This window comes from Engystomops pustulosus, chromosome 9 (assembly GCF_040894005.1).
Source record: "Engystomops pustulosus chromosome 9, aEngPut4.maternal, whole genome shotgun sequence".
In the NCBI taxonomy this organism is placed as follows: domain Eukaryota; kingdom Metazoa; phylum Chordata; class Amphibia; order Anura; family Leptodactylidae; genus Engystomops; species Engystomops pustulosus.
Window position 1 is genome coordinate 99,855,870 of NC_092419.1, and position 12,167 is coordinate 99,868,036.

Genomic DNA, 12,167 nt, shown 5'->3' on the forward strand with positions numbered 1-12,167 from the left:
AGAGTCGTCTCTGTGTTGACAGGAGGGAGGGGTCTGCGGCTCCGCCTCTTTCTCCTCAGTGACTGAGCCCCCGGCCCGGTGACATGTAGGCCGCGGCGCCAGCCCGAATCTCCGAGCGCTGAGGTAACAGGGGCCGCGGCCGGTGCTCCGTGCCTGGAGGCCATAGAGGTAAGAGCCGCCCGAGCCCCTGCTGGCAGCCATTACCTATGTGAGGCGCCGGGGGAAGGCAGGTGTCTGCCCCCATTATATATAGTACTGAGGGCAGGTGTCTATGGGAGACCCCCATTATATATAGTACTGAGGGCAGGTGTCTATGGGAGACCCCCATTATATATAGTACTGGGGAAGGGCAGGTGTCTATGGGAGACCCCCATTATATATAGTACTGGGGGCAGGTGTCTATAGGAGACCCCCATTATATATAGTACTGAGGGGGAGGGCAGGTGTCTATAGGAGAACTCCATTATATATAGTACTGAGGGGGAGGGCAGGTGTCTATGGGAGACCCCCATTATATAGAGTACTGGGAGCAGGTGTCTATAGGAGACCCCCATTATATATAGTACTGAGGGGGAGGGCAGGTGTCTATAGGAGAACTCCATTATATATAGTACTGAGGGGGAGGGCAGGTGTCTATAGGAGACCCCCATTATATAGAGTACTGGGAGCAGGTGTGTATAGGAGACCCCCATTATATATAGTACTGAGGGTGAGGGCAGGTGTCTATGGGAGACCCCCATTATATATACTACTGGGGGAGGGCAGGTGTCTATGGGAGACCCCCATTATATAGAGTACTGGGAGCAGGTGTCTATAGGAGACCCCCATTATATATAGTACTGAGGGGGAGGGCAGGTGTCTATAGGAGAACTCCATTATATATAGTACTGAGGGGGAGGGCAGGTGTCTATAGGAGACCTCCATTATATATAGTACTGGGGGCAGGTGTCTATGGGAGACCCTCATATATAATACTGGGGGGAGGGCAGGTGTCTATGGGAGACCCCCATTATATATAATACTGGGGGGAGGGCAGGTGTCTATGGGAGACCCCCATTATATATAGTACTGGGGGGAGGGCAGGTGTCTATGGGAGACCCCCATTATATATAGTATTGAGGGGAGGACATGTATCTATAGGAGACCTCCATTATATATAGTACTGGGGGCAGGTGTCTATAGGAGACCCCCATTTATATATAGTACTGGGGGGGGTGTCTATGGGAGACCCCCATTACATATAGTACTGGGGGAGGGCAGGTGTCTATGGGAGACCCCCATTATATATAGTACTGGGAGCAGGTGTCTATAGGAGACCCCCATTATATGTAGTACTGAGGGGGAGGGCAGGTGTCTATGGGAGACCCCCATTATATATAGTACTGGGGGCAGGTGTCTATAGGAGCCCCCCATTTATATATAGTACGGGGGGGTGTCTATGGGAGACCCCCATTATATATAGTACTGGGGGCAGGTGTCTATAGGAGCCCCCCATTTATATATAGTACGGGGGGGTGTCTATGGGAGACCCCCATTATATATAGTACTGGGGGAGGGCAGGTGTCTATGGGAGACCCCCATTATATATAGTACTGAGGGGGAGGGCAGGTGTCTATAGGAGAACTCCATTATATATAGTACTGAGGGGGAGGGCAGGTGTCTATAGGAGACCCCCATTATATATAGTACTGAGGGTGAGGGCAGGTGTCTATGGGAGACCCCCATTATATATACTACTGGGGGAGGGCAGGTGTCTATGGGAGACCCCCATTATATAGAGTACTGGGAGCAGGTGTCTATAGGAGACCCCCATTATATATAGTACTGAGGGGGAGGGCAGGTGTCTATAGGAGACCCCCATTATATATAGTACTGAGGGGGAGGGCAGGTGTCTATAGGAGAACTCCATTATATATAGTACTGAGGGGGAGGGCAGGTGTCTATAGGAGACCTCCATTATATATAGTACTGGGGGCAGGTGTCTATGGGAGACCCTCATATATAATACTGGGGGGAGGGCAGGTGTCTATGGGAGACCCTCATATATAATACTGGGGGGAGGGCAGGTGTCTATGGGAGACCCCCATTATATATAATACTGGGGGGAGGGCAGGTGTCTATGGGAGACCCCCATTATATATAGTACTGGGGGGAGGGCAGGTGTCTATGGGAGACCCCCATTATATATAGTATTGAGGGGAGGACATGTATCTATAGGAGACCTCCATTATATATAGTACTGGGGGCAGGTGTCTATAGGAGACCCCCATTTATATATAGTACTGGGGGGGGTGTCTATGGGAGACCCCCATTACATATAGTACTGGGGGAGGGCAGGTGTCTATGGGAGACCCCCATTATATATAGTACTGGGAGCAGGTGTCTATAGGAGACCCCCATTATATGTAGTACTGAGGGGGAGGGCAGGTGTCTATGGGAGACCCCCATTATATATAGTACTGGGGGCAGGTGTCTATAGGAGCCCCCCATTTATATATAGTACGGGGGGGTGTCTATGGGAGACCCCCATTATATATAGTACTGGGGGAGGGCAGGTGTCTATGGGAGACCCCCATTATATATAGTACTGAGGGGGAGGGCAGGTGTCTATAGGAGAACTCCATTATATATAGTACTGAGGGGGAGGGCAGGTGTCTATAGGAGACCCCCATTATATATAGTACTGAGGGTGAGGGCAGGTGTCTATGGGAGACCCCCATTATATATACTACTGGGGGAGGGCAGGTGTCTATGGGAGACCCCCATTATATAGAGTACTGGGGGCAGGTGTCTATAGGAGACCCCCATTATATATAGTACTGAGGGGGAGGGCAGGTGTCTATAGGAGACCCCCATTATATATAGTACTGAGGGGGAGGGCAGGTGTCTATAGGAGAACTCCATTATATATAGTACTGAGGGGGAGGGCAGGTGTCTATAGGAGACCTCCATTATATATAGTACTGGGGGCAGGTGTCTATGGGAGACCCTCATATATAATACTGGGGGGAGGGCAGGTGTCTATGGGAGACCCTCATATATAATACTGGGGGGAGGGCAGGTGTCTATGGGAGACCCCCATTATATATAATACTGGGGGGAGGGCAGGTGTCTATGGGAGGCCCCTATTATATATAGTACTGGGGGGAGGGCAGGTGTCTATGGGAGACCCCCATTATATATAGTATTGAGGGGAGGACATGTATCTATAGGAGACCTCCATTATATATAGTACTGGGGGCAGGTGTCTATAGGAGACCCCCATTTATATATAGTACTGGGGGGGGTGTCTATGGGAGACCCCCATTACATATAGTACTGGGGGAGGGCAGGTGTCTATGGGAGACCCCCATTATATATAGTACTGGGGGCAGGTGTCTATAGGAGCCCCCCATTTATATATAGTACGGGGGGGTGTCTATGGGAGACCCCCATTATATATAGTACTGGGGGAGGGCAGGTGTCTATGGGAGACCCCCATTATATATAGTACTGAGGGGGAGGGCAGGTGTCTATAGGAGAACTCCATTATATATAGTACTGAGGGGGAGGGCAGGTGTCTATAGGAGACCCCCATTATATATAGTACTGGGGGAGGGCAGGTGTCTATGGGAGACCCCCATTATATATAGTACTGAGGGGGAGGGCAGGTGTCTATAGGAGAACTCCATTATATATAGTACTGAGGGGGAGGGCAGGTGTCTATAGGAGACCTCCATTATATATAGTACTGGGGGCAGGTGTCTATGGGAGACCCTCATATATAATACTGGGGGGAGGGCAGGTGTCTATGGGAGACCCCCATTATATATAATACTGGGGGGAGGGCAGGTGTCTATGGGAGACCCCCATTATATATAGTACTGGGGGGAGGGCAGGTGTCTATGGGAGACCCCCATTATATATAGTATTGAGGGGAGGACATGTATCTATAGGAGACCTCCATTATATATAGTACTGGGGGCAGGTGTCTATAGGAGACCCCCATTTATATATAGTACTGGGGGGGGTGTCTATGGGAGACCCCCATTACATATAGTACTGGGGGAGGGCAGGTGTCTATGGGAGACCCCCATTATATATAGTACTGGGAGCAGGTGTCTATAGGAGACCCCCATTATATATAGTACTGAGGGGGAGGGCAGGTGTCTATGGGAGACCCCCATTATATAGAGTACTGGGGGCAGGTGTCTATAGGAGCCCCCCATTTATATATAGTACGGGGGGGTGTCTATGGGAGACCCCCATTTATATATAGTACGGGGGGTGTCTATGGGAGACCCCCATTATATATAGTACTGGGGGAGGGCAGGTGTCTATGGGAGACCCCCATTATATATAGTACTGAGGGGGAGGGAAGGTGTCTATGGGAGACCCCCATTATATATAGTACTAAGGGGGAGGGCAGGTGTCTATGGGAGACCCCCATTATATAGAGTACTGGGAGCAGGTGTCTATAGGAGACCTCCATTATATATAGTACTGGGGGCAGGTGTCTATGGGAGACCCCCATTATATATAGTACTGAGGGGGAGGGAAGGTGTCTATGGGAGACCCTCATATTTGTACTGGAGTGGGGCAGTGGGGGAGACAGATGTCTGACCCTCATGTATAGTACTTGGGGCAGGTGTCGATAGGAGACCCCCATATTTTGTACTGGTTGGTGGTGAGACCTGTAGGGGACAGGGACTGATGTGACAAGCTCTGTGCAGCGCTGCGGAATCTGTGTGCGCTATATAAATAAAATAATGATTATTATTATAATAGTATGGGGGGGGGGGGTGCTATAGAAAAACCCCTATATATAGGGCTGTGGGGGACTGGTGTCTGGTCATAGGGGCTATTGCATTGTGCAGGGTGGGTTCGGACAATTATATAAGCTTTATTGCACAGTTATACACTGACCTCTATCAGCTTGTATCCAGGGGTCCCCATCGCTCTAAGAGGATGCAATGACATCAATGAATGGGGATAGGGTCTTGTACCATTGCTTGGATTTGAAGAAGTGGTATCAACAATCTCTACTTTGGCTTATATGATGAAGGATTATTTGGCGCAGGGATTTCTACCAGGTCCCCAAGTGATCTGATGGGGGGGGGGGTGGGGGTTGGTGCAGGTGGTGCATTCACTAATATGGGACTAGCAGAGCTTTGTGTTTTCTATGTCGGTCCTATAGGAGTTATTGGAGGGGTGGTTGTTTATGTCTGTATTTATCCTGGGGGGTCCTTATAGTCAGACCACCACCGATGAGTCTGTTGATAGAGTGCTGCTCTTGGGGAAAGACCCTTTACATTGTTGATTTATGTATTAGAGACCCCAAGTGTCTTTAGCTGATGAACAGAACATGGGACCATTGTTATTGGCCTGTGATATGCACACGTTTATATTTAGGTGGCCTAAAAGTGATGTCATGTACATTGGGGCTAGTGGTCACTGGCTGTTGAATTGGACACGTCCGTGAACGCCAAGGATCGGCTAGTGCCCATGGCTACCTGCCGTAAACTCTCTGGGCCTATCTGGACCCAGAGAAACAAAGAATGGCCCAATAAGCACCAATTCTTTTTATCCTACCTGTCCAGTTTTATGCAGAAACAAATTCCTTTTATTTAGTTTTTCAAACTTTTTTGTTGCACTTTTGTGACTCTCCTCCAAGAGTGCACAAGCTTCAGTTTTTTTTTTCTTTATTAAAAAAAAATTAGGAAAGCTTTCAAATTGTAGCAATGTATAGATCAGATAATATTATACATATGGGAACGTTTGGTGTTTTATTTTCCTGCTTCTAGGCTTGAGGATTTTGCCTGCAGAGTCAGGAGGTGTGATGCCAGAGTTGGAATGAATGGTGGGAGTGTTCAGGGAGGGGGGCTGGTGTGATGGGAGGGTGTGCAGCTTAATACAGCTTATGCCGGGGAGTAGCTGAGAGGTGTTAGTGCTGATTAATTAAGCATAGGGGGTCGGGAGTGTATAGACTGTATGCATGGCCTGTGCTCACCCCACCCCTGTGATGTCATCTTATTCACTACCTGATGTGAGTGTCGCAGGGGCTTCTATGTCTTGTACATGGAGTGTGTATTAGTTAATTGCATTACATTTCCCTGGACATGAGATAATAATGGATTATGGTTTATTGTAATAACCGGATCTGTGCTGGTGATTAAGGTGGGGCCAGGATACGAGGCAGAGCGATGGGCCCTGGAAGTCTGTTGTGCACGGGGTGGGAATTGTCTGTTTTGGCCCTGTCAGCAGCTGCCTTTGTATTCCTGACGTCTGCTCCCAAAACACACAATTGCCTCACACCACAAGCCCCTCGCTATGATGACGCACGGGGGGACCTCTCCCCCATTACATACAAAGCCTCAGTCTCCCGGTTATGCATCTTTATTCCGTTATCCCAGTACCCGGAGCAACAAAGGCTTGGGTCCCTGGACTGTTCAGCTACTTCCCTCTTTGTGTTACGTGGAAGTTGTATTGTTTTTCTTTATAAATCTTTTGTGTAGTATTGTTATATTGCAATGATAACTGTATATGTACGTATAGATCCAGCAGTGGGCTGTGTACCACATTTTTTTTTTTCATTGCCTCCACATATTCTGGCTGCAAAGAAATTGAGAATAACCCGTGTGTAACCCATAGACAGTCCTGAGTCATTACCTTGTATGAGGTCTGTAAAAGGGACAGTCTGGGATCTTTACTTATTACTATTACCCACTCTTATTCAATTTTCTATTCAAGTACCTATTACTTACCTGTTCTATCTCTTGATCCAGGAGGCCCTTTGGGTCTTAGATTGATAATGTAATGTACATCATTAAAGTGATTGATTCTGCTCTGAGGTCATGTGCTGGACATGTAAGGGTCAGTGATAGGCCTCAGCAAGCACATAGGGTTATATGTGATGCGGCGCTACAGGACAGGGGGAGACTATTGGGTAAGGACTGTGTCACAGTCTGTGATAACAGTCCATGCAGAGTCCTCTGTCGTGGACTGACCTCATTCCTGGGGAAGCGATTTAATTTAAGATGCAAGGAGTCCCTGAACATCACCCTGCTAGGAATTCCCTTATTCTTATGGATTATTACATTTGTAAGGAACTCTCTCTTTTCTTTTTGTTCGCTGAAAAATTTAATCCATATCATAGATGTAAACTCGGCCTGTGCTTATAGGGGGAAGATGTGAGCAGGCATGCAGTTTTCCCTCAGTGGAACTAGAGCATCTAATATTTTTTTTCTTTTCTTTTTTTTAAACTTTTTAGTTCTGAAGAATTTTGGGTTGATGGTATAGCCTCGTACACCCATCCTTGTAATAGCCACACGAAAATGGCTAACATATAGGCCATGGGCACATTCCCACGGCCGGTGCACACCCCTGACCGTGTGTTAGCAGACTGCCTATGCTTCATATTATAGAGCAGGTCCTGTTCCTGCCCAGCTATTGACATCGGCCTATATAAAATGTGCAGTAAAAAGGGATCATGTTTGCAGCCTGCAAAGTGCACATTTTTGGCAGTGAGCCTGTGATGCTTTGGAAACCACTGACTAAGTATATAAAGTTTTACACTTTGGTTGACTATGTATTTTTTATTCTATGTGGTTTAATGTGCATGTTTTTGTCTTTTCCTAGATGGTGGATATAGGTGTTTGTGCTTCTGGAGACAGCACTAGAAGAAAAATGGATCCATTTGCAGAGTGTCCAGTGGAGGTGGTACCTCCAGACATGTATGATTCCTTCAGGGCAAAAATTGCTGCTAATTTACAGTGGATTTGTGCTAAAGCTTATGGTATAGGTAAGATATCCAATTTTTCTTAGATTTTTGCCATTCTTGACCATGTGGTATCCACGTGAAGGTAGCTGACACGGCCCATTGACCATATTACAAAAGACCTTTCTCTCTTAGTCATTCCCTATTAGTATGTTATGTACAAGCTGTACAACATGTGTGACACAGTACACAGGGGAAGATAGAACATCCATCTTTCCCTGGTTTCCAATGGAGAGTGGAGGGGCAAGCATAGTTTAACCCCCCTCGTCTCCATTGTGCCTACCATAGCCGTGGCTGGGAATTGTATTATGCCAGGTATTTGTGAAAAATGACCAGAGGTGTCAGATTTATCAGCTGGGCATGTAGCAGATGGTTTGGATTTTGATCCCAGATCATCGTGTATATATATATTTTTTCCTTCATGCACTTTAGTTTTAGGGTACATTCAGACAATGTGTTGCAGTTAAACCTGTGTCAAAAACAGCAAGCATCTTCAATGCAGTTGCAGGTTTTTTTTTAACATGTGAAATACATGATCTACTCTATTGCGCCTCTAAAATCCAAAGCTGCTTTAAAAAAATTTTTAACGCAATGTTATATGCACCAAACTGTGTGACATCATCTAAAAACTTGTTGAAATGAGTCTTTCCAGCTTAATGGAAGATGTGCTGATAATAATGGCCAGAGCGCTTATTTTTTAATATCCAAAGACATGACTGGATTGTACAGGGAGAAAATAGTATTTTAATGAGGAAATCTGCAAAAAATGTACTGTTCTGCCACGTCCAAATTTGGCTTTTTACTACTTTCTTTTGGATGTGATCCTGGCTTTGGCTCTTGTGTATAGCTAGGTAACGAGTGCTGCATGTAGTCTAGTAGTTGTCCTTGGAGTCTGTGTAATGTCGCCCTATTTGTTTTTCTTAAATTATAGATTCTGAAATTTACTCTGTAATTTGGTCTTTCTTGTGGTTCCTTGATTGCTCAATGCCAGAAACCAGAGGTTCTGCTATGTAGGCAGAGATGTGTTATTGTCTGTTACTTTGGTATTGTACCTCTTATTGTACTTCTGTTGTTCCTGTTGTCCAAATAATCACTTCTGGTTTAGGAATTCTGCATAAGGACAAGGTGCTGTATGTTAATAATTTATGGCAATGTTCCCCAATCGTTTTGTATCTGGGGACCTTCTGCATCCAAATTTTTTTTTTTACCAGGGACTGGGCAGGGTAACCCTCTCACCATGGTCCCTGGAAAATAAAAATGTGTGCCCCGTCTATCTAACCTCAAACCCATATAATGCCCCCTTTCCTGCAAATGCCCCATTTTCTGTAGCCCCCTTTTTAATGTCTTAATGTCTGAATGTTTTAAAGGCTACAGAAAAGGGGACATTATAATATCCCTTTTTCTATAGCAACCCCTACACACCTATAGTGTTTCCTTGTCTTTGGGCTTTTTACTGTGAAGAAAAAAAATATAGATACCACACATACATAAGTATAAGCTGACCTGAGTGTAAACCGACATACCTAATTTTACCACAGAAAAAAAAACAGGAAAAATTTTGCCTTGAGTAATAGACCTAGAGTAGGAAATTTTGCTTTTACTCTTTAATAAAAATGTTCTATCAGCGGCCTCCCCTCACTAATGGCATGTGCCAGCAGCGGCCTCCCCTCACTAATGGCATGTGCCAGCAGCGGCCTCCCCTCACTAATGGCATGTGCCAGCAGCGGCCTCCCCTCACTAATGGCATGTGCCAGCAGCGGCCTCCCCTCATAAAATGTTCCCTGCGTTGCTCCCCCATTGCTGCGGGGAGAAGAGGAGCGCTGGAGGGAAGTTCCGGGCCGCAGTTTGGTGATTGAAGACCACTGAGCTACGGGACATGTCCTGGGTGCAACAAATGCCCAAAGCTTGTAAATCCAATACCCAATATGCAATACACAAATGTAAAGCAAAGCTTAAGACAAAATTGGGTAATGGTGGGGGTTGTTGTTGTTGTGTCTTCTCATTCCTATTGTTAGGTCTATTGCCCCTGAAGTCCTTAGACACTCCACAAGGACTAATGAAACCATGTCAGTTTAGTAACATATCCCTAACACCCAGCAAAGATCCACACAGCATAAAGGTGCCACAGGTCTATGCTGTGCATTTCATGTCATTGTAGGATTTTCATCTTCATCGTTGAAATCTATGGTTGTCATTGCAGTCATAGGGGTCCATGACCTATCTCCCAATACATCTGGAGGACAGTTTCCTGCTGCCCTTGCATACCAGTGTGGAGTTTTGTTTTGTACTGTATATACAAAGTCCGTACAATCGGACCTATGGAAATTTCTATTGCTGTTTAATCATTACCCAAGTACACCTTCATACACATTTACCTGGCTGTGTGCAAGGCATTCTGGGTGAAGTCACTGTGCAGGGGATTTTGTTTGTCTCCTCTTTGATCTTGCTGTTCATCCAGGGTGCATGTGGCCTGTGATCATTGTATAGATCTGTGATTTCCCCTAGTGCTGTTTATTCTGTTCAGATATGTTGTGGTCATAAATGCAGCTTTGCTGAAGTGTAGAAAGTTTAGAGGGGCTTGGACTGAGCATGGTTTTGGACCATTCAGGTGAAGAAACTGTATTTTGTGCTATCCCTTCCCTAAATAATTTCACAGTTTAAAAGTAAAAGCATTAATAACCCAATTTGAAGTACATAATAAAATCAAATACTTATTGGATCAATGGAGGTGTACCAACCACCGTGCAGTTCCCCTATGTACCTACTAGGCAAAAATTTACATGCAGATCTAATTTTGTAACACTAGCATACAGTATGATGACACATCTACCAGTGTAATAATATGATATACGTGGCAGAGCAAGGTCATGGGATTGTAATGAGTGTTTACACACTGTGACTTCTCAATGGTAGCAAGCATTGCCGTTATAACAAAGATCATTGTATTCTACCCTAGTCATTCCCATGCACTTGACCTAAAAGATGTCCTCACCTGAAACAATTAAACTAGAAACTCTTAGGAGTCTAGAAGATTAAAAAAAAAGCAAGCTCTAGTTCGCTGTACTGTGCGGTCCAGAGCTGTTCTGCACACTCTTCCCTTGGTGATGTCTTCAGCGGATGCTGCTCTCTGGGTAAGCTAATGGGGCATTAATATGCCTCATCCATCAGGCATACTGGGCATGAGCCCACCCCCATCGGGCCATATTTGCTATAGTCTCTCCCAGAAGAATGACGGGGACTACAGATGAAATTTGCGCCAGGGCTGACCATCAAGAGATTTTTTTCTGCCAGCTTAGTGTATCGGAGCCTCCATGAAAAAACAACATGCAGTATGCTGGTTAAGGGAGGATTAAGACTGGTGTCAATACTCCAGTTTTCATAAATTCTCCCCATTGTCCCTTGAAGAGTTATCCAGTGAATGACATGCACAACTGCCCCATGCCCATCACTCTGTTTGGTGAAAGTGTTGTCCCCTCTATATCTACATTAGCTGGTCATCCAGTTCTCCTGCACATAGTGGGTTTGGCTTGCAGCAATCTAGTTTGACTGCTGTGGTGTTACAGTGTATGCCACACTAGTCTTAAAATATTCAGTGGGATTTTACAGCGATTGGTCAGTAATATGAGTTAGATGACATTATAATGCTGATCGGAGATTGACATTGGAGTTTTTGGTCATTTAGCTTTACACAGATAACAGATGGTGCCTGTTATCACACAATGTATGGCCGGTCTGCTGACACATCAATAATGTTGGTGGTCATGTTTGGAACAAAATTCACACTTACCGTATATACTCGAATATAAGCCAAGACAATAATTTTGCCACAAAAAACTGGGAAACTCGAGTATAAGCCTAGGGTGGGAAATGCAGCAACTACTCTTTAACAACTTACTGACGTGTTATGTAATAGTATGTCATGTGTCGTTTCGAGCCCCCTCCATACAAGGTGGGAGTTGCTACATATTGCAGCAAAAACCCACCATTAACACCCTCGGTTGTTGCTGGTAAAGATACCGGATCGCTGCCCCCTATGAAGTCATGGGGGGTGGGGGGGGGAGAGATTGTTTGTTTAAAAAGACATGAGGCTTTCTGTTTTTTCTTTCTGGCAGTATATGGTAGCAACAATCGGATAACCTAGGGTTTAAAGTACCTTATGGGGTCTGAAAAATGGTAAAAATAAAAATTTAAATGAAACCTAAAAATTCAAGTCGCCACCTTTCCCTAGAACTGATCGAAATGATAAACAAACAGTAAAAATCATAAACTTTTAGGGATCGCCACGTCCCAAAATGTCCGATCTATCAAAATATAAGCCCGTAACAGGAAATGGCACCCAAAGTTGAAAATGGCATTTTTTTCCATTTTGAAAAATAGAAAATTTTTTATATTAAATGACCAAAAGGCCGTA

General features: G+C 45.3%; 1 protein-coding gene across 11 annotated transcripts in view; it reads left to right on the forward strand.

Moving 5' to 3' along the window:
• CAMSAP1 (calmodulin regulated spectrin associated protein 1) overlaps window positions 1-12,167 on the forward strand; it is a 45,950-nt gene that overhangs the window by 8,656 nt on the left and 25,127 nt on the right. For 10 of the 11 annotated variants that reach the window (XM_072124630.1, XM_072124632.1, XM_072124626.1 and 7 more), the window contains exon 2: window positions 7,618-7,780. In XM_072124630.1, coding sequence (XP_071980731.1) covers window positions 7,618-7,780 — 163 coding nt within the window. Of the gene's footprint in view, window positions 1-3; window positions 169-7,617; window positions 7,781-12,167 lie in introns of those variants that run through there. The other variant, XM_072124631.1, reaches the window with a different exon arrangement.